General features: G+C 36.5%; 1 protein-coding gene across 2 annotated transcripts in view; it reads right to left on the bottom strand.

Moving 5' to 3' along the window:
- Nucleotides 1–23,423, bottom strand: part of Kcnt2 (potassium sodium-activated channel subfamily T member 2) — a 353,431-nt gene that overhangs the window by 215,024 nt on the left and 114,984 nt on the right. For both annotated transcript variants that reach the window (XM_052737110.1, XM_052737109.1), the window contains exons 4-7: nt 18,680–18,728; nt 15,818–15,877; nt 5,499–5,573; nt 4,266–4,349 (exon numbers count right to left, since the gene is read on the bottom strand). In XM_052737110.1, coding sequence (XP_052593070.1) covers nt 4,266–4,349; nt 5,499–5,573; nt 15,818–15,877; nt 18,680–18,728 — 268 coding nt within the window. The remainder of the gene's footprint in view (nt 1–4,265; nt 4,350–5,498; nt 5,574–15,817; nt 15,878–18,679; nt 18,729–23,423) is intronic.

Here is a 23,423-nt window from a genome sequence, read left to right as displayed (position 1 = left end):
TAAAAATATTGAATTCAAATGCCAGAATTTTTTATATTTTATTCACAATTTTCTGTTAGTCTCAAACTTTTAATGATTCACTTTTATCCATCTCATAATCAGGGGAGCATGAGAAAATAAATGTCACTAAGAAAATGATCTCAGTTCATTATTTTAGTTTTTGGTAGTGCATTAAGCCAGAAATGTTATGAAAACAAATAACAGAGTTTACTGGCCCGAATGTCATCTCTTACTCTTTAGTTTCTCAGAGCAGATGGGCTAATGATCAGAAAAATAATCTAGGACTCGACATTCAGTGGGAGCTGGAAAAGCTAAGTACAGAACAGCAATGGGCTGTGAGTCCTGAACCAATATTGTAAACAGTCTCTCTTGAATACTGACTAATAGTTCCTGTCTTGGAGGGGTTGCTAAGTATACAGCAACTCACAGAGGTTTATTTGATTCTGGGTGCATTTTTCATTAGCAGTTGATTCAGTCAAAAGGTAATTCTTTGGGGCCAGGAAGACAGCATTAGGCACTCCACAGGCCATGTTCGCCCACACTTCCCTCCCATTGGCCCTGTGCTTTCCTGGGAATCGTGGGTTACTTCACATAAGTAGTTAGAAACACTCATCTGCTGTAAATGCTCAAATGTTATTCTAATAATTCTTTGGCCAAAGCTTTTGATATAATGCCTGCTTAAAGGTCATTTAAATGAAAAACAAGTGCTAATACTAACAAGAGTAATTTTCCATGAAATGCAATCAACATTACAAAACCTTGCACACACCAGACACAGTATCTTACGTATCATATGTGTGTGTTTGTGTGATTACACTTTATGTTCACAACAAGTTTGCAACTAGATTACTTTTACTTTTTTAAGATGAAGACAATAGCACAGAAATTAAATCAGATGTTAATTAAAGTGCCCAGTATATATAAAGTAGGTCAGCTGTGGCTTTAAAGTAAAATGTCTCCATAGACTCATGTGTTTCAACACTCAGTCCCCAACTGGTATACTAATTTCAAAAGTTGTGGACACCTTATTCTTGTATTTAAAATTCATATCCTGTGTGTGTGTGAAGAGGATATGTGTGTGTGTGTGTGTGTGTGTGTGTGTGTGTGTGTGTGTGTGTGTGTGTGGTGTGTGTGTATGAAGATACCATGGACCCTCTATGAGCGCATGTGGGTATCGTGGACCTTGTGTGAAAGTTGGAGGACAATTGCAGTTCAGTCTCTCCTCCAACCATGTGAACAGAACTCAAGTTCTCAAGCTTGGTGGTAGTACTCTTCACCCACAGATAATCTGACCAGCCCAATAGTGGAATACTTAGAATATATATGCTTCCTGACGAAATCGATCACTGAAGACTCTGAGACTTATAGCTCAATCACATTTCCTGCTGACTCCTTGCTTACTAACTACAAAAACAATGTGACTAGTATATTTTGCCCTGCCATAGCTTCTCTACCATGATTGCCTCTGGAACTATGAGCCAAATAAAACCTTTCTTCATTAATTTTTTTCAGGTGTTTGGTCACAGTAACAACAAAAGAAGCAGAAAAAAATGAGTACTCCAAAGTGGATTTGTTGTGATAAAGCAGATAATGTAGATATTATTCCCTTATGCTAGTTTGAAAACATATTGTGGGAGAGCTTTAAATTCTGGGCCTAAGAATTTTCAAAATATTTTAAGCAGAACTTAATGGGCTTTTCTGGTAGCAGTGTGGAAGAACAGAGACTCAGCTCACAAGACTTCAGAGGAGATCAAGAACTCTATAGAGAATAGGGCTGAAGGCCATTGGTGTGGTATTCTCAAAAGAAATCTAGAAGCATGTTGCCTATGCCCCGATAACTTTAGTGAGGCTGAGTTTTCAATAAACCAATATGCTTAGTATAGGAAAGTTCAAGAGAGGAGTATATTCAGGCTGTGACACTGTTCCTATCGACTCTTCTCATATAGGTTTCATTGAGAAAGAGCAACATCTGGAGCAGAAAGATGTATTCTTTCTAATATGTCATTTGACGGTAGAATAAATGAACTTCAAGTTGAAGGCAAGGGTGCTGAAGAACAGCTGTAACTGCTAAACAGATTAGCACCATAAAGAGCAAACAAGTGCTCTCACCAGGGTCAGCACACAAAGCAGCTGCCTTCCCAGCCTAGAGAAGGCAAAAATTGGCAATCTCATTAATAGTAGTGGTTTTACAAGCATGAAAGATGCAAGATTGAGGGGTCACATAATCTCAAACCCCAATTTTAAAGGGCAACTGAGGCCAGGAAATGCATGGCAGGAATGGAGTCTTTGCAAGGAGGTCATGAGAGGCCACTGAAGGAAGCTTATAACAGTGGTATCTAGATTGCAGTGGAGAAATGACAATAAAAGAGACGGCCAGACCCTGGGATGTCTGCTAAGGAAAGCTGTAGACTTGTAATGACCAGCTAAAGAGAGAGGAGAGAGGCTATGTGTGCTACAGGTAGCAGCCATTAATATCAGTGTTATTATTTGAACTGAGCTATTTATAGCACAAGCCTTAGGTGTTAGACACGAAGCTTCAGGATTTCACATTTTCCATGCTAGCCTTGGTCTTATTTTGGTAAATATTTCTTCTCTATGGCCATAATTCTTTGGGAAATACTTATTTGACATGGCATATTAAAAATAGCTAACATTTTTTAGGGGCTCGCAGTTGAGAAATTGCTTCAGAATTCAGAAGAGCTTGGACTTTGAGCTGTGTGGGAGCTATAAAACAAATAGGGGCTTTTGAAATGGGAACAAATACATTTTACCTTACGAGGAGGTCATGAGCCTATGTGGGCCCAAAGACAGACTGTTGTGGTTTGAATGTAAAAGGCCTCCAAAGAGGCCTGTGTTTGAACACTTGGAGATCAGCAGGTGGCAGTGTTTAGGAGAGTTATGAGAACTTTGGGAAGTGCAACCTTGCTGTAACCCTTGGGATTTTAGTGTCTGGTTCCACTTCCTAAACACTTTCTTGCTTTCTGACTCGAAAACAGGAAGTGACCAGCAGCACTCCTTGCTGTTGCTAAAATGCCTTCCCTGATGTGATACAATGCCTTCCCTTCTGTGGTGCACCGTAGTCCTTGGAATAGGAAACCAAATAAATCTTTCCTTCCTTGAGTTGCTTTTCATCAGATATTGGTCACAGCAAAGTGCCTTATTCCAGATACACATTAGCATTTGAATAAAGAATGCCTAACTAATGAATGCCTTCCAACTTGCTTGTAAGTAATGAAAAACTATGGTGAGCACTTTCAGGTCATAGGAACAAATAATTCCTTCCAAAGAGCAGAACGTCAACTTTTGATGTGGAAGACGACTACAGGAGAGCGTGAATTTTGCATGTCTTTCTCCATCAGCCCTGGGGACTAGATCTGCCACTCAGCTCAACACCATTGAGTCTATGATCACAAATGAGGAGCTACTCATTCTGAAAGGGCCTCACAAACTCCCACATTTTTACCAAACTTGAAATTATTCACCATTAATAATAGACAAAAACATCCCTAAGCCATAAAAACTAAGGCTTCTAAACTATCAACTACATATGCATAAACAGATAGCCTTAAAAATGAAGAGTGCGCCTGTTCAGAGGGATTGTTCAGACATTTGGACCTGTGTAAAAAGCAGTTAGAGATTGATAACTTCAAAAAGCCTGAACCATTTTCTTTATCTGTAACCGAACCCTTCAATACCTAGGGAATGCAACACATGCATTTTACAGATTTTTATTCTTTTTTTTTTTTGATTTTTCAAGACAGGGTTTCTCTGTGTAGATTTGCGCCTTTCCTGGAACTCACTTGGTAGCCCAGGCTGGCCTCGAACTCACAGAGATCCGCCTGCCTCTGCCTCCCAAGTGCTGGGATTAAAGGCGTGCGCCACCACTGCCCGGCCAGATTTTCATTCTTATCAGGATATAGTAAATTAATCACTTACTTTTTATTAAACATGATGTACTAATTAATTATGTAATCTATATAGTACATTAATTACTTAGCAGTAGTTTACCACTAAACATTTAAATAAAACTATTTTGAGACAGTTAATTACAGTAAAAGTTTTAAAATTAACACATTTAAAATTTCAATAACCTTGAAATTGAACAAATTCTGTATGTTATGTAAATTTATAGGGGTTGATGCAATGGCAAAGGAATAAACTAAAAGCCAAATAATCTTCTGCTTCTAGTGAAACATTGAAAATAAGTAAGACATAGTGGGTGCTTGAAAAATATTTTTGTTTTGAACTTTACTTTTATTACTTACAATCATATTTTCCAAGGCATGTTTGGCAAGCCAACAGTTTAGAAAAACTGGAACAAATAGATTCCTTAAGGTAGGCCAGAATATCTGAAAAATAAGTGAAAACTCAACTTTAATCTTATAGCAAGAAATTGTATCTAGAGGATTAAAAAGAAACATAAAACAGAATAAAAGTTTAAAAAGAAAGAAAGAAAAGATGTAAAACAGTACCAAATCCTTTAAAATCAACACTAATGGATGGTCTTTCACTCACTGCTGAAATCTTTCTTGGAGAAATTAGTACTGAAGCACAAAGTAAGAGGCTTCAACAGATGTCAGACGTAACCATGCTGAATCTATTATTAAATCTCAGAATGTGTTTTTTACTTTGCTGTTCCTCCACCTCAGGTGGTAAAGAGGTACAAGAGGAGTCTTTTGAAACGTATCCCTGTCTTCCAATTCAACCACTTAAATGATGTTGAGAAGCTGCATTCATTTGGACTTATATTTAGAAAGCTTGTCATTTAATCTAGTTCTAACTCTCTCTGTAGATAAGTCACTCAAATTAAAATGCAAGTGAGGAGCAGCTCCAGATAATATCTACTTATCTTTCTTTTATCACCAAATAAAGTCTAAACAGTTCTAATTCCAATAATCATTGCTATAGCAAAATGATATTAGAACCTACTCTTACGAATGGCATACTCAGGGTTGCGTATGTGTGGAACAGAGTGACCGTAGCATAGGATTGTTTTTGCAGGAGGGTAAATTCAGAACATCGAGGAGGAGCTGGCTATGTGGCTCTGATTCACATTCCTACTAATGAGGAACTGAAGTGGACAAATTCTATAAACAAATTAGAAAGAAATGAGCCTGAGCATGCTCACTAGAAATGAGCATGCTCTCAGTAGGAGAATTGTGGTAAATATTTCATACTATTAGTTTCTATTTTGAAAATTCCACAGTATAAATAATGTAATTTTGAGGATCTTCAAACAATACTAATATCTATTCAAATGAGAACTCTACATACACTGTATAATTGTTTAAAAGGTTTCCCTTTGCTGTTGTACTGAAACTTACTAGATTTCATTTAATTATGCAATTCAGTTATCATCCAGACTTTATTCTTTTTAAGGAGCCAGATTCTACTCAAAGTCTGAATCCATGTCTCTTATATTATGTAGAAGTTTTTATACTTAGAGAATTTATTAAAATCTAATGACAAATAACACTCTTTAAGAGGCTTAGACTTACTGAGATAATGAAGGGGACCGCATTGATTATTTCCAAGATGAATGGGATTCTTAAAATCTGTTCCCAGATATTTCCCTACAAATAAATATTGAATAAAAGCAAAAGTTAGAGAAGTACTAGGACTCAAAATTCCTCTAGTAATACCAACGCTTTTATTAACAGATCTGTATATGAATGCAGTAATAGCTTTTAAATTAATTTTAAGCAGAATTATGCTCTTTGGTTTTGTAATGTTAGAACTAAAGTAAATAACCAAAGTAGACCAGGCAGAGTGTATATAACATTTGAATCCTATAATACGTCCTAAAAGAAATTACTAGTAAATAAAGTGCATTAACAGGACCTTACAATAAACTGACACAATTTGTTTCCATGATCATAGCTATACTAGCACACGGTAATGCAGCTTACGTCCTTTGTAAATCACGCTTGTTTGTTACACTCAACTGGTATTTTTTTTTTAAGTTTAATGAAATTTAAAGAGCCATTGAATCATGTATATTCTAATCTCCCAGTCTGTAATGTGAAATTAATCGGGACTGAGTACATAATTTACAGGGCCCAGAGAATAACAAATATATGGGGCCTCTTAACAATTTCAAGGGAAGCTATGAGAGCATTAAAACAGTTACAGAGATCTTGCAGTTGTGGAACCTTTTGTCATTACATGGATGGCATGCCCATGAAGTTGACCTTGATATTTCGCATTTGGATATGGTCTGAATGTGCCATGTACTAAAAGCTAGATCCTCTGTATAGAGACTTAATGGGAGAAATGAGTCTAAGGCTCCTTGTAAGGGGGGTAACCTTTGCAGGGGATCAATATTGTGTTTGTGGGATTCCAGTGAGTTCCAGCAGGGGAAGATTTTCACAATCAGATCAACCCTGGCATGTGACCATTCCTGGCTTCCTGTCTGACCTCTTACACTCTCCAATGCACACTTCCTTAATGTAACATGAGCCAACACACGGGCCTTGAAAAAGTCAAATACATCCAACTACCTCATAAAGGACTTTTAAACTTCAGAACTGGATGACAGAGCCACCTCTTCCTTTGTGAAATACCAGCCTTAGAGAGCAATACAATATTGAATGGCAAATCCTAAGAATGTCCTCAAACGTTTTAAGGTATAAAGAGATCCATGCATTGGAAAAGCAATTAGAAATCTGGATTGCCCACATTTTCCAATTATCATATAACATTAGATATAAATGAGAAGCTTTCAATATTTCTTGGGGTTGCAGTGGCTCAGTATATTGCAGTGTATAGGTATGTCCCTACCCCAAAGGCGTTGTGCTAGATCATCAATTTTCTAGGTGCTAAGGTGCTAAAAATGTTTGTCATATTAGCTCATAACCCTCCCTCATGTTACAGCCAATGTGGTACGGGAGGGAGCCCGTGGGGGATGGGAGCACACAGAGATCTTTTCTGGAAATAAATGTTATAAGTGAAAGGATGCCTTTCTCTTCACGTCACGCTAAGTGAAAAGGACTCAGAGGAATCACGTAGTTTCATGCAAACTAGAAGCTACATTTAGCCCATGCCTAACCCATGAGGAAAAAATAAGGAAAGAAAAAAATGAGAGACAGGCTAAGAACAACCCACAATCGCTTATATTATGTCAATAATTTTTTGGGAGCAAATTTGATATGAAAATAAGGAGGGGAAACTGATCTCTTTTTAAGTGGTTTTCCCTCAAGAGGTGTGTGCCTGAGGTGACAGGGGACTGGAACAGATGGGGACCTCAGGAGCCTGAGATCTTTATCTGACCCTGAGAAGCTAGCCTGAGGCACTGCATGAGGGATTTTCAGCCAAAAGCCCCAGCAAGGCCACAGAAGCTCTCACAGAGAAGGAGGAAGAGCTTGTCTAGTCATTCCAAAGTATGACACACCAGACTGCTGTTCAGACACTGACCACATTCCCTCTTGGCTTTGTTCTGCTCTGGGCTCCCAGGGCAGTTGGCAACAAACAGAATGGAAATGGAAGTAGGGAGAGCACCATGATGTGGGTGTTCTGAAAGAGGGTATCCATGCTCTTGCAAGAAAATTTCCAAATTATGCATCAACTCATCAACTGCTCATTCCATCCAATCAGCATGGAGCAGCAGGAAGAGCATGGATTTGGAGAAGTATAGGATGACCAGACTTTCCGAGGCACTCAGATTTCTCCATATGGCCAGTTTTAACTGAGTTTAGTGATGTCAGATTACTTTTTAGTTTACAGGATAATATTGTTCCTATCAGTACATACATGATTACGACTCATTTTCCTAGTCCCTGTGATAACATTGGGCAAATTCAGTTTATAGCAATGTCTCCTGACATTCCGCTCAGTTTAACATACGATTTTTTAAAATGATTTTTACTTAAATCATTAAAGATGTCTTACAACTGGCACCTGATTTGGATGGTTTCTTTTTTGAATCATCTTACATATTGGAGAACAAGGTTCTTTCTAAATTTCTGTGTTCTTGTTGTCTAGAGAATGAAATCCAAGCCCACAGTTATATTACATGAAGATTCATGATTTTAACTCTGGCTACTAGTTTAGCCTGTAGTTAGACTGCTTCTCTCTCAATTTTAAAATCACCCACAGATTCATCCATATTAAATTTTACAGTTCCCTGGAACTTCCAAGCTTTTTATGCTTCTGAAACTTTGCTCACATTTCTCCCTCTGGATGATATGCCTTACTCCCACACAAGAGTATGTAACATGGATTGTTCTTATTTATATACTTACTAGGACTAAAGTTAATATACAAATGAGTAAAGGAATTCCTACTGATTATTTCACACCCTCCTTTCCTTGAATGTAATGTTTTATTTTTAACTGAAATATATTCCTTGTTAATAATCTATATTGAAAACCATTGAAAGAAATTTATAATTGGCAACTTCCCCAAATGTAGGTAAATACAAATCACTAAACATGGAAACTAATTTAAACAGAAATTTTCTAGAAGAAAGATTTCAAAATTGTCTATCTGTATGTAATTCTAAGGACTTTTATCTATGCTTTAGCTACAATTTATAATCATCAATAACCTGTGACTTCCAACCAGTTTATCTATTGCCCAGATCAATACCCCACATTTGAAATTCTGACTCAGGTCAAATATTTAATCCACTATCCCATATTGAGGTCTTGAAATCATAAATGCAATATGTCTGAAAGCCAAATTTATGTCCTGCTCCTGATTGAGCTCTCTCCCAGTAACACAAATCAAGTATCCTTGAACATCCTCTTGCACCATGCTTTCCCATCCCACACAAATGTAATGTATCAAAAAGACAAAAAAGATTTGCAAATAGATCATGAAATTTTTCTAGTTCATGCTTTGGTTTGTTTTTCCTCTCTCATCTAGTCAAACATCATAATTAGCCCATCCATTCCTGCCCCACAGGAATTTACCTACACGATCTATAACTGCATTATATCACCAATGTTGCCAGTATATCAATCCAGTATTCCTTCACTCCACTCACATTAATACTCGTCCACTATTCACACACTTTAACAAGTGAACGTCCTATTATAATGTACAAGGCACTATCTCAATTGGTGTATATTGAGTTCTCTATCATTTTTTAAATTTAGTTTTAATTACAAGTAAGTATGTGTGCCAGTATGTGGGTGTTTACACCTGAATATGGTACCTCAAGAGAACAGAGGCATTGGATTTTTCTAGAGTTGGGGTTACAGAGATTTTTGTGGACCCCCGACTTGAGTAAAGGGAAGCAAACTGATGGCCTCTGGCAGAGCAACAAGCACTCTTAACCACTAAGGCATCTCTCTAGCCTTCTACCCTTATTTTAAAAGCCATTCCAGCTCCCAAGTAATTTTGATGCATAAAATGTGCCATGGTGGGTGCCTTTGTATCCAAGTCTTCAAGTGGTCTCCTTTCCTGACTTCATTGTACATACAAAACTACTCTGAGGAGTTTTATTGTTCCTTTGTTTCATTTTGCTTTATCTTTCCGAGTCATCCTGACATCAGTCACTCTAGGAAAGACATGGTCCAAACACAAGGTTTGGATACAGCTAGCACACTAGAATAGATTTCAAAGAACACACAGTGATTTTACAGAAACACAGCTCAAGACGCTCTGATCTGGTTCCCACACAAGTGCCACAAAGGAGGAAGTTCCTAAATAAAGACTGTGATTACATTATACTGACCACACCATGGCTGATTCTCTCTCTCTCTCTCTCTCTCTCTCTCTCTCTCTCTCTCTCTCTCTCTCTCTCTCTCTCTCTCTCTCTCTCTCTGTGTGTGTGTGTGTGTGTGTGTGTGTGTGTGCTGCAGCAACTGAATGAACATCCCACTGAGGACTAATTTCCATGGTCAAACTGTATAGAGGAATAATGTACTTACAGCTAAAAATAAACACATATATTTTCAGTGATATTCAGTTTGCTTAATTCCTAGGTCTCAAGTTATCTTCTGAACTAAGTGATGCATTCATAAATTATCTTCCCTAAAATAGTTATTAAAATAAATATAGAAAGGATCCATGAGTTTCACAGGCCATTAGGAATTCCCTGGGGACCTACATCATAAGAATCCACAGTGCAAAATTAAATTATGATGACAAAAGAGAGCATGCATTGATAGAATGCCAATATGCAGTTGAACTATAAACAATATTCAAAGACAAGTAAAGTGGCTCTCAAAATCATATCACACACTTATTTCACTTAATTTACCCTTCATAATACAAACAAAAAATATTTGCTCCTTCTAAGAGATAACATTCTATCAATTCTATTTGTGTGATGCTAGGTTACTCTTATTGGCAGAATTCAATAAAATGTAAGTAAACCTTAATCCAGCCATTTCAGTTACCATGGGCATGCCAGTCCTTAAACTATAACAAAATACATGACAGAAAATGTACTAGATATTATCACCAAGGAAAGCAGAAATCAATTCCAAAAGGCAGTTATTATAAAAATTGCAGAAATATGGCAACCTAGGTGTTCTAAAGCCCAGTTTGAACCTAAGAATTATATATAAATATATTATTCCTTGTGGGTTTTCTTTGAGATTGTATATTAATTACATTTCTCCCTTCTTTTTTCTCCCTCCAAACCCTCTCATATAACCCTCTCCCACTCTCCTTCAAATTCATGACCTCCTTTTTCATTTGTTGTTACTGCAAATATGTAAGGGTTTATATACACAGATATATTCCTTAATATAACCTGATGGGTCCATATAATATTACTTTTGAATGTATGTTTTCAGAGCTGATTGGCACTGGACGACCAATTAGAGTGCTCTTCTCTGGGGAGGACCACCTCTCCCAATCCCAGTTTTCCTCAGTTGCCTGTCATTTTTTGTTGTTGTTGTTGTTGTTGTTGTTGTTTGGGTTTTTTTAAATTTTTTATTTTTATTTTGCAATACAATTCAGTTCTACATATCAGCCACGGATTCCCTTGTTCTCCCCCCTCTGCCCCCCCCCACCTTCCCCCCAGCCTACCCCCCATTCCCACCTCCTCCAGGGCAAAGCCTCCCCCGCGGACTGAGTTCAACCTGGTAGACTCAGTCCAGGTAGGTCCAGTCCCCTCCTCCCAGGCTGAGCCAAGCGACCCTGCATAGGCCCCAGGTTTCAAACAGCCAACTCATGCAATGAGCACAGGACCCGGTTCCACTGCATGGATGCCTCCCAAACAGATCAGGCCAATCAACTGTCTCACCCATTCCGAGGGCCTGATCCAGTTGGTGACCCCTCAGCCATTGGTTCATAGTTCATGTGTTTCCATTCGTTTGGCTATTTGTCCCTGTGCTTTATCCAACCTTGGTCTCAACAATTCTCGCTCATATAAACCCTCCTCATTCTCTCTAATTGGACTCCCAGAGATCCACCTGGGGCCTAGCTATGGATCTCTGCATCCAGATCCCTCAGTAGTTGGATGGGGTTTCTAGCATGACAATCAGGGTGTTTGGCCATCCCATCACCAGAGTAGGTCAGTTCGGGCTGTATCTCGACCATTGCCAGCAGTTGTGGGCTTTTCCACATCTGGTTGGGCCTCACCCTTGTTCAGCTCATGTATGGACAGTCTGGTTGGTAGGAGTTTACTGGGATAGTTGTGGATATTACTAGGAGACACATCTTACAGCAAATTCCCTAATCCTCTGTCTCTTAAAATCTTTCCTCCCCCTCTTCGGTAATCTTGCCTGAGCCTTAGGTGTGTGAGTTAAACATTTTGTTTATAAGGGATAAAAGCAAGAATGCTTAACTTACATAATGAAAAAATCCGATAGTTAATCTTCTTTGAATAGATTTCAAATAGTATTATGAAGCTTATAGCATTAAATGTATGATTAGCAATATGTAAATTTCAAATGTCTAGGCATGGCAAAGACTCCATAGTATTTAGATGTACTTGAAACCATCTAGAAAATACAAGTATTTTTTTTTCAGATAAGTTACTCAGGTGCTATATTTCTCAGAAATAATACATTTTTAGAGTAATTATGGAACAAGTAATCATGGACTTAACAAAAGCTTCTAGGTGTGATGAAGTTTATTTGTAGAGCTTTGGAAATCATGCTGATGTTTGTTTCTGTTTCCTTTGATTTAATGAATATGTATGTATAAATAGAGTTCTATTTTAAAAGCAGTTGATAAAGACTTAGAGGGTAGTTATGGTGCCAGAAGAATAAGAACTTTAGTGTTAGGTAATTACTGTGAGTGTTTTGCCAAGCAGTTATGAACATGAATGGAAGGAATACATGAGCAAAGACCTACACATCTAAATAAGGGAAAATAATGTTCATTATGCCATGGATTTGTAATTCATTATGTGCTAATTTCCACATGTACTTTAAAGTTTTGTTCTCGGTCTCCATGAGAGATTTAACTATTGTAGTTGTTAAAACTCAGTTCAATCTCATTATAGAATGTTTGATGTCGAGAGCTTAAATGCTTTTTAATATTGTATTTTTAATATTAAATATATGAATATCAATGTCTTTATACAAATACATGGAAGAAATATATGTTTAGTGTCTATTCACATTGAAATCTCAGATCTCTGGATATTAAACAATGTTAAATATAGACAGAATTTGTAATGCAATTAAATACCATTTTTTTGCAAACCTATCTTCTATTTTTTAAAAATCCTAGTTTTTAGAAAGAAGCAGATTTTAAATTCTTATTTATAGGCCATAAATTATTACCAGTTATTTAATTTATTTATTGAAAAGAAGTTATCCAACACTGTACTGGCTAGGTCAAAAGAGTTCATGAATTTCACTAAATTTATGAGAGGAAAAGAAGATAGTTAATAGAAATTTATTCTACTGTCACAAATTCATTTTTATCTTTTCTATTTCCTTTGTAACTTTTTGGACTTTAACATCTATTTCTCTTCTAGCTAAGCCATTAAAGTTTATGGAGGTCAGAATAGAAATATTATATATCATCAAGCCCTGTCTTCTAAGCCTTGTAATGTTCTGCTCTCATTTTGTCAATGATAGGAAGTAATTAATTATGAATGCCATCATCATATAATTGCAATGGAAAGTTATCCTGAATCTCTTTGTATATTTTAAATGACTTCTTCAATTAGAGCTGGGAGTCCTTTTAGCAAAGCAGAAAAAAAATTTTTTTCCTATTACCTTTAGTTAGAATTTGGAGGAAATACATTTACAAATGAATATTAATATCTGGCTATGTTATGTCTCTTCAAATAAGCATGCACAAGTGAAAGAGACATGACTGATATATCTAAAACACCCACATGCCTACTTAGAAGTAAGTCTTCTATGCCTTACATTCAACATTCATTACACAGCTGAAGATTAAACAATTTTAAAGACAATCTTAGCATTTCAATTTTTCACTTTAGGTAATTGAGAATCTAGAGACATATACTCATCAGGAGAAACTTATAGTACATATTCTCAGCCAGGAGACACAGATTATTAAAAGTCTATCCCTCCATCAATACAGAATATCACTGGATTAGGACTTTCTAAGTAATGTAAATATATGTGACTTCATCACCCCTTATCTTCTATATTCTTGTATGAGAATGGAACCTCATCCCAGTTGGTGTCTAAATCCCAGTTTCTTTGTCTGGCTTCTCATTACTTTCTATGAGATTTCTTCTTCCATCATTCTTCATTCTCCCTGTATTTTCTCTCTTTAAGCAATGCAGATAGTCTCCATCATCTCTGAGTCCTTCAATCCTATTAGTAAATTCCTAACACAGTAAACCAACTTTCTAGATTAAACATATTTTATTCTCAATGGTGTCCATTAAGACAGATTTCTGAAGCCAAAAAGGAGCTCACTGCCTCTTTCAGAAACCTCAGGCATTTTTCATAGTTCACATACTCTCTCATAACATTGATCCTACTTAGACATTTCTAACAGCTCGGTTCTCACAATGTGTTTTTAAACTCATCTGAACTCTCCATGTTCTCATGCTTATTAATTTATTTTCATACATGCTTATTCATTAGATTTGCCATCACAGAAATTGATAATGTTTTCTAGGTATTTTAGATAGGACTAATGAAAATTTAAATGGAAATAAAATAGACCTAGAAGAAATGTTGATTGAGTTTGCAAATACTACTTGATCAAAATTTAGGACTGAAAAGTAGTTTAATCTTGGAAATTAAAAAATAGATAGTGAATAACAATTCTTCTAGAATTAGAACCTTGTACTCTTATGTCACTATGTGTGAACTAAGGACAAGTAGTACTTTCTGCCTCCACTTCTTTTCTGTCTTCCAATTGCTGTATATTCTCTCTAAAACCTGTAGGTGATCAACTCTACCTCTCAAATCCTTGGCTTCAACTTTGATGCTGATTCTTTGCATGAGAATTTCTTGACTCCCTTTATCATTTCCGTGAACATGAACATTGAATTTTAATGAATCTTCCAGAAGATCTTAATCCTCACTCTCAGGTGTTTTCATATCATGCTTCTCTGTCCACCACCATGTCACAATCTCCAAAACCAATTCTGCTCTACCCAGATTCTACCTTGATTTTTTTCTTTATATTATAATTCTATTAGTCCTCCCACATTGTTTCTAGTCATCTCAATCCAGAAAAACTTACAAATGAATGTCATTTTAGTTTCCTTTTCTTCATCGACCAAAACCAATCAGCTCATCATTTATTTATCTTCTGCTTTCATAATCCTTCATCAGCTACAACAATTTATTTGACCAAGCCTAATTCTCCATTTTTATTAGTTTGGGGTTTTTCTGTTTGTCTTTTTGGTTAGTTGAGCTGGGTTATTTTTGTTTTGTTTCATTTTTTTTTTCTTTTTTTTTCTTGAGAGCCTCATGAAGCTCAGGCTAATTTCCAGCTTGCTACATAGTTGAGGTTGGCCTTGATTTCTGGTTCCTTCTATTTTTATCTCCAAAGCCTGTAATTACAGTGGTGCATAACCATGCCCAGCCTCATCACTGATTTTCTCTACATACTGTATCATTTGTCACTAGAACACATGGTCTTTACTATAAGATGTGTTGTGGAGTTGTGTTACCCAGAGGTTCTGACAATTTCCCATTCTATATTGCCATACAAGGTATCAATATTTTAACCAAATGTAGTCATCTGTCATCCTCCATTTCATATACATATTCTTTTATTTACTCCTTTGCTAATTTGCCCACCCCAATGACCCTGTCTTTTCACATAGCCTTGTTAAAGTCATTCATAAAGGACTCTGCTTATCACTGAGGTTCTTCTTTTTATCCTAAGAAACATTCTTTCTTTTCCTGCACCTATCATATTTATTTATACCTGTCAAACACTGCTTCCTGCTTTCTGATTTATATTTCACTAATTTGGATAGTTTCCCCATCATCCCATTTTTTTAAAATTGTAAACCGATTGAGAAAAGGGCCATGAAGTGTAGAGTTCATTAAATAGGAGCACTTCATAAATACTTGATAAACTGTGTTAACCAAACAGAACTGCACCAGTAATTAAAATAATTTATTAAAATAACTCCTAAAAGACACAATTGTTTTCTAATGTTTTTAACAGATTAAGAAAAGAGATTGAGAACAATAAAAATGAGTATCATTCCACTGCCTCAATAGAAGCATGCCTATAATGGGTAAGTAAACACACAGGAATTAGTGAAGTACTTCTAAGACACCAAGGAAAATCCAACCATATTACTATAGTTTTTTTATCACATACTAGAGAGGCTCTGAATAATTAAAGTGGTTTAAGAAGAGCCTGCCTTATCCCCAAGTATGAATTATAAAAAGAAGAAAACTTGGTAAATGCCAGCAGTGAGTTCTACAGCAGAAAACTAATTAGACTAGCTTACCTTATAACTGAGATAACCAAGGAGTATTGTTTCAAATAGACTGATCAATGCCACTGAGACCTAAAAACAAATTGTAACCTAATGAGAAAATGCAAAGTAAATAAAATATGTTTTCACAACGTGCTAGTAACTGTAAACAAGTATGTGAGAATATATACATAGCTGCATATGATATATATACACATGATATATATAGATAGATAGATATACATATACACACATGATTTAAGTGGTACTATCACTTAAATTTCAATCAGCAGGTGAAGAGATGCACATATTATTATACTACCTGATATATTACAGCTTAGGTTTTATAATTTTTTTTTTGAGAAAGGATTTTTCTGTGTAACAGCCCTGGCAGTCCTGGAACTCACTCTGTAAACCAGGCTATCCTGTCCTCAAACTCACAGAGATCGCCTGTCTCTGCTTCCCAAGTGCTGGGATTAAAGACATGCACCACCACACCTGGCAATTTCACATATTCTGAATAAATATTGTTAATTCAATGTCCTGAATATAAATATCAGAGTTAAATATTCAAGCTGACTAGAGTGGGCAAGATTCATTGTGGTAGCCCACTAGGTTTCCTAGTGGCTATACCCAGCAGGACTGCATGGGAGTTAGATTGGACCACAGGCCTGAGTATTAGGTGTTTGTAAGGGTCTACACTTGACTGTGACTAGCAAAGGGGAAGTCTTTTGCCCCTCCCCTTGGCATTATATAAATAGACCTTTGGAATAAAGTTCTGGGCCAGTGGATAAGGATCCAGGCCCATCCAAGTCTATCCTGTGTTTTCTCTCCCCTCTTTATTTCTAACTAAGTCTCTTGTCTCTCAATCCTCAAGAGTCCCTGAAGTAAAATAATGGTGGGGGCTGGTCTCCCACAAGACATAAAAATTAGGATCACACACAACTGTTTTTCCCAACATTACTGCTTAAATCAGCATTTCCCTTCAGAAAGCCAAATACAAGGTTCAAACAGTGTATTGAATCATTTCGTCTACTTCAGGCAATATGTAATGCCAACATCCTTGAATATACTAAAATTGGGCTATTTCAGCCATGTAGGATATTTTGAGGTTACATAACAATTCTGTGACCAATTGTGCTTTTCTGGTTGGAAATGCTGGTTTTGTGTCATTTGAGACAAAGGTCTTTCTCTGCTTGCTCTAAAGTATATGCAATTGTTACTGTTAGTTTCAGGACACATTGAAGCAGAAAAATAGGTAGAGAAATAGAGAAATTTTTCTTCAGTAATGTTTCATTTATTACATAAGTGAACTAATTACAAGTGTTTTCCCTTTGTAATGCTGAGGAATTGAACCCCAGACCTCTCACATTCTAAGTAAGCAAGGGTTCTCCCATGGAAATACATATCCTGCCTTCTCATTAGTGTGAAATGGACTGTAGAATGAAATATGCAAGCACAAACAGGAAATTATTCAAATAACAACTATACTTCTTGCTAACTAAGGTTTAAGACACTTTATAATCAGAAATGATGTTTATTGGGGTTTTAAAGTTGTTTTCTACTAAAATGAAACTTTTGAATTTATGTGAACAGCAAATTTTAGCACAATGAGAACAGATAATGTCCAGCAATCCAAGTAAAAATCTATCCAAGCATTCATGCAGCTGGTCATATTTATAATAGGAAGCTAAGAATATTTTGATTTTCTCCACAAATCTTCTATTTTGATTATCTATGCTATTTTCTAATAGCATATTGCTACAGGAGTTCTAGAAAATTCTAACATGCTATGCTAAGTACTACTCAGAATAAAATTTAAGTAAAAGCAATTTTAGGAAACTATAGGACTTTTTGAAATATTAATTCATTCTAAATTTTTATTAAAGACTGATAGAGGATTTACATGAGAGACCATAAGATTATATTTTAATGAACATCTAATATTGAGGAAGGTATTTGGGAAGGATTATTTGTATACCAATTGACATTTGCAACAGTAGTCAGTGTAAATCAATGTAATTAAATTCACTTAATTGAAGTGTACACAGAAATTTTTAGTTGTAGTCATAATCATACTACATTTTCAAAATCATTCACTGCCATACCTTATGTGAAAAGAATCAGCGTGGCTTTTTAGGCAATCAAACTCCTGATCTAGATAGAACTACTAAAAGTGAACGCAGGCAAAGTGAATCATAAAGTTTTTCCTGCAACTGCCAAGTCTTCTTTAAGTTAGTGATCCTGTTTTCCATTTAATTTGCACTTTTAAGAACTAACATAAAGCTAAAAAAAAATGATCTATAGCACATAAATTTAAGGAGAAGTGACAGGACCTTATCAAAACAATTATGTTCACCAAGACTGATAGAAACAAGAATTAAGGCTAGGTGGCTGACGCCAAGAAACCCAGGTCTATAATTCAGACAGACTTTCCTCTTGTCTATTGTCTTACTTTCTTAAGACTTCATTGGCCTTCTAAGCTTATACATTCATTTACTTAGATTCTTTCATGTTCCCCTAGAAAAAAAAAAGTACCCACAATTGTGGTGCTTGACTGATCTGAAAGGAGTTACATAAATGAGTCATGGAAAGTAGTTTGGGAGACATGGAGGGTTGAGACATTTCTTGGCTTTTTTGTTTATATACCTATTTTAATTTTCCAGCATTCTCTAAAGTCTCATCCAGATTGCAAGGAAAAAAATCTCGAAAGTTAGAATGCAAGGTTCAGAAAAACAAGAAGAAATAAGTCAAAATGTGAGCCTATCATGTGCATTAAGGTTAGCCATAAAGGCAAACTCAATTTGAACATCAACAGTTCACTTCCCAACTGGGTATCTCTGTGAAATATTAATGAATTCAGAAATAGAGGAATAAGACAGAATTGTACATAACCTGTAAGCCCCACAAAGGTAGACTTCTGTTAACCCAAAATATGTGAGACCTATGGAAAGAAAAATTAAAATGTCAGTTTTTTTTAATGTGAAAAATCCATGTATTATAAAAATTTGATTATACTTGAAAGTTTATCAATAGCAATTAGCATATAAAAGAAAACAAATACAGAAACAGCATGAGAGCATGAGAGTAATAACATGGATTCAGCGTTTTAACTAATATCCATTTCTACTCCAATAAAAACACATCGCATTTTAATTTACCTTTTCATTGCTGTTCATAGCAAATGGAAAACAAAACAAGCCATTAGAATGATATGGCAGGACAGGAACATCTCAAAATCTTTGCTCCATTATCCACTAAAAAGTCATTAAAGGCTCCTCTACAAATGCAAAGACTTTGTTTTAAAAGTATTTGTATTTGAATAATACACAATGAACAACACACACAATCAGAATAAAGTTAGTAACTAAAAGTTCAGAGTACATTAATAGCTTATATTTGCACTTCTATAGAATGTATTTAATCCAAATAAAAATCAAGTTGACTGAGGTTAATGTAGACTATATGTAAGATCATGTCCTTCTGTGAAATAATTGTCCATAGGAGTCTTCTTTAACTGTTACTTTACTCTTTCTGAAATTAACAAAATATTTAAACTCTCTAATGAACACCACAACAGAATTAATATACCACTAATTATACATGTAATTGATTGAATCAGGAGTCATTCAGAAAAATAAAATCTACTTAGGAAAAGATGAAAATTGTTACAATTTCATTTTTCATTAAACAAAAATGACCCTTCAATAAAGTTAACACAACCTACTCTTTGAAGTTTTGAAAAGTGGAAAAATCTCATAAAGCATTAAATGCATTTCCAAACACTGGAATTTTCTGTTCATGGTATGTAGAATAATAAGAGAGCCATAAACACTTCCAATTTTGTTTACTTTAAAAAGCTTAAGGAACCACAGAAAGCCACTATGCTGAACATTACTATACAGTACTCTAGAGTTTCACAATCTGCCTGGCTAAATGACATCTTCAATTACTCCAACCCAAACTTGGGATTTCCCCTCAAAGTCTGTTGTCCATTCTATCATTTGCAGATTTCAGAAAGTGGCTTGGAGTCTGTTGCGTCTGCTCACAGACACTCTTCTCTGCACCCTGACCCATTAGTCAGTAAACCATTTCAATATTCCCCACCAAGTACATAAAGCATCCATGTGCTTTCATCTTCACCACACGGACCCCTTCATCTAAGCACCTCCCAAAGTGGGCATGGTAACCCAGAATGAGGTCTTCAATTTGAGTAAGCCCTTTTGAGAGCTTACTAATTTTTAAAACCTACCAAAATCAATTCATTTGCCACATATGATTTTTGAATTGCAATTGTAGTAATATTTATTAGAAGAAATTTTGCATCAGATCCCTCTACCATACCTTGTACCTTTTGAAAATAAAGATTAAACTGTCACATGTATGCAGAGTGCCTAGGTCAGTCCTCTGCAGACTCCCTGGTTGTTGGGTCAGTCTCTGTGAGCCCCTATGAGCCCAGGTTAGTTGATTCTGTGGGTTTTTCTGGTGGGGTCTTTGGCCCCTCTGGCTCCTATATTCCTTTTTCCCTGAGCTCTGCCTGTTGTTTGGCTGTGGGTCTGCATCTGTTTCCATCAGTTGCTGGATGAAGCCTCTAGATGACAACTGGGCTGGGCACCAATCCTAGCACATCCCATAGGCAGGACAGACTGTAGGTGGAAAGTTATATGACTGGGTAGGTTTCCCACTCCCTCTACTTCCTTTCGTGCCGTTCCTAGCAGTGGGAGCAGGGTCTGTTTCTGTGTCTGTGACTCTCTTTTGGGACCACACTCCTCATACCGGGTTGCCTTGCCCAGCCTTAATACACGAGGAGGTGCTTAGCCTTACTGAAAATTGATATGCCTTGTTTTGAGGAAGAGTGGATTGGAGGGTGGGGACAGAGTGGGGGTGGGAGTGAGAGGAGAGGATGGAGGGAAAACTGCAGCCAGGGAAAGAGTACAAGATAAGCTCAAAGGACTCCTCCTAGTTCTTCAAATTACTGATTGATACAGGTCTGTACTATGTGGTACCTAAACCAGGCTAGTGAATTAAAAACTCCCCAACACACAACATACAAAAGAAACTGAGCACTTGTTAGGCCGACATTGCTAGGCCATACATAATTTAGTACTGACCAGAATATAGAAGCAACTAGCCACCACAATGTGCTTCCTGACTTGATTCTGCCACTTATTACTACTACCGTTACTAACAATAATGCTAATACTAATAATAACAACCATAATCACATGAACATTTTCAAAAGTCAAAACAAAGGTGTGTATTTAGATAGACTTGAGATGTAAGCTTCTACAGGTCCTGAGTAAACACAGCTCGTCCTCTAATGTGGCCCATAAATACACAGAGCACTCTCTTGCACTACAACCTTGAAATCCTTAACAACATACCACATGTACCAACGTTTACAGTATCCATGGTCAAACATTCACAGTACAATTGCTTTCCTGTCTTTCTGTTTATTCACACTGCAATAGTTTCACATCAGTTTCATTCCCGAGAGAAGCTTAAAAATAAAGCAAAGCAGCTCAAAATATCTGTGTCCTTATCAGGTCAGAACTATAATTAAATAAATCTCTTTGCTGAATTAGTCTCATTATTTTAAAATAGAGCCTGTACCCATAAAGGCCACTTCTGTTTTTCATTAACCAAGACTGCATTGACAATAGAACTAAACAAAACAGCGTACTCAAATTGGAGACATAAGTTAGTTTATTATGGTTTTTAATTACAGTAATCTAGTTTTTCAAATGTATATCCTCTGTAATTATGACTGAATATTCTTAGTAATATTACACAGAAGTTAATTGTAGGAAACTTTGTTCTCTTAATGTTTCCAAATAATATAATTTTATTCTGCTATAACTCACCAATGGCTTTTTCTTTTGGGAGCATCCTTCACAGACCATTTCAGAATTTTCAGGTCTCTCTAATGTACGTTCTATTCGTAAATCATCAAGTTTTAAAAACAACTTTAGTATTTTATAGAAGGATTTTTTAGGGGGACCCTTTTTAATGACACAAAGACAGAAGCATGATTTAACTCAGTATACACTGACATCTCTAGATATTGGTCCTCGATAATCTTCCATGGAAAAGCATTAGTAAAATCTGTGGGCATAATTCTATTAACAGAGAATTCTATTAAGAGAACCTCCCAAGACCTATGATAAGTATGAAAGAAAGCTACAAGACAACATTGCTCTTGATCTCAGCAAACTTCTAGATAAGACAGAGAAATAAATGGGAAATTTAAGAGCAATGCTTTAGGGAGTCTAAGAGAAATACCTGGAAGTTGTGCAGACAGGACGACCTAAGCCTCCCAAACCAGTGTAGAACTAACCACAGGGAACAATGCCAAGTAAGGACGTCATATTTCAATATTAGCCAAAGAGTTGATATCCTGGAGGGTCCAGGATCGCAAAAAGAAGTTTAAAGGGATGAATTTTGAGTGGCAGATAGGGAAAACACCTTTCTCAGAAGCCTCAACATAAAGAGGACAAAGAATGTCCCAGTGATTTTAAGGAGGCCACTAGAGTTGGAAGTGACATAAGCAAGAGTTAGAACATAAAACTATGTCATTTATATGTCTCTTCACTCACTTATTTAGAAAATGACTACCATTCAGTGTGTCCACCTGGGATTCAGCCAATGACCTATGACTATACTAATGTTCACAGAAACTCAGGAAGTAAAGCGAACAAGAAAAATATGTACGTTATGTAAAAGAGACAAAGGCACTAGAGAAAAATAAGCAAATGTTTCTGGGGATCTTATAGGGAGAGTGCTAAAAGAAGTCCCAACAGCCAAAGCCTATGTGAAGTCTCTAAGCTGGACATGTGCCTCCTGTGACCTAAGACTAGAAACAAGGTCTAGGGAAAAGTGGCAGAGGACAAGCAGCCACAGGGTAAGCTACAAAGAAAGGGGGTTATAATGCAGGCACGCTGTAATTCAAAGCAGAGGAATAGGAACTAGGCTTACACTTTAGTGCAACAATGACTCTCCTGTGGAGAATAAACCAAAAGGGAACATTCATAGACTAGCAAGACTGAGAACCAGGCTACTGAAGCAGTCCTGAAGAACGTACGTGGCCTGCATCAAGGTAACACATTGAAAAGCAGTTGAAAGCAGGGTAGATGTTGAATGTATGAACAGCAAAATGTTCTCAGTGGTTTTCATCTGCTACAGACAAAATTGGGAGCTAAGGGGAACTGCAAAAATGTTGGGCTGATCCACTGTGCAGCTGGAATTATCACCAGCAATGGAGAAGGCCGTGACTGGAGCAGGATTTTGAGAATGTTGTTCTTCATTGTGAAAGCGAAGAAGAGTGCAGAAGCTGGTTGGAGTATGGTAAGCTTAGAATGCATTCTGGACAGCCAAGTGAAGAATCTGAGTATAGAATGCACTTGGAATACAGGGGAAAGGCAGGCATTGTACCCCATGGTCACTGGAAAATAGGCATAATGAGATTTGTCATGAAGGTCCCACAGCAGAAATAGCAAATATAAGCAAGCCACTGATTCTGATTTAAGAATTCTATGGTAAAAATTAACTGTCTACTAAAGGAAATAACATACACCATGAAATGAATCTCATACTAGAAAAATAGCAGGATTCCTCCAAACCGCTTTTACACAGGCAGATT

Source organism: Peromyscus californicus, unplaced genomic scaffold (genome assembly GCF_007827085.1).
Source record: "Peromyscus californicus insignis strain IS unplaced genomic scaffold, ASM782708v3 Scaffold_14__1_contigs__length_90479793_seg_2, whole genome shotgun sequence".
Lineage (NCBI taxonomy): Eukaryota > Metazoa > Chordata > Mammalia > Rodentia > Cricetidae > Peromyscus > Peromyscus californicus.
This window is presented reverse-complemented; position numbering and strand designations above follow the sequence as displayed.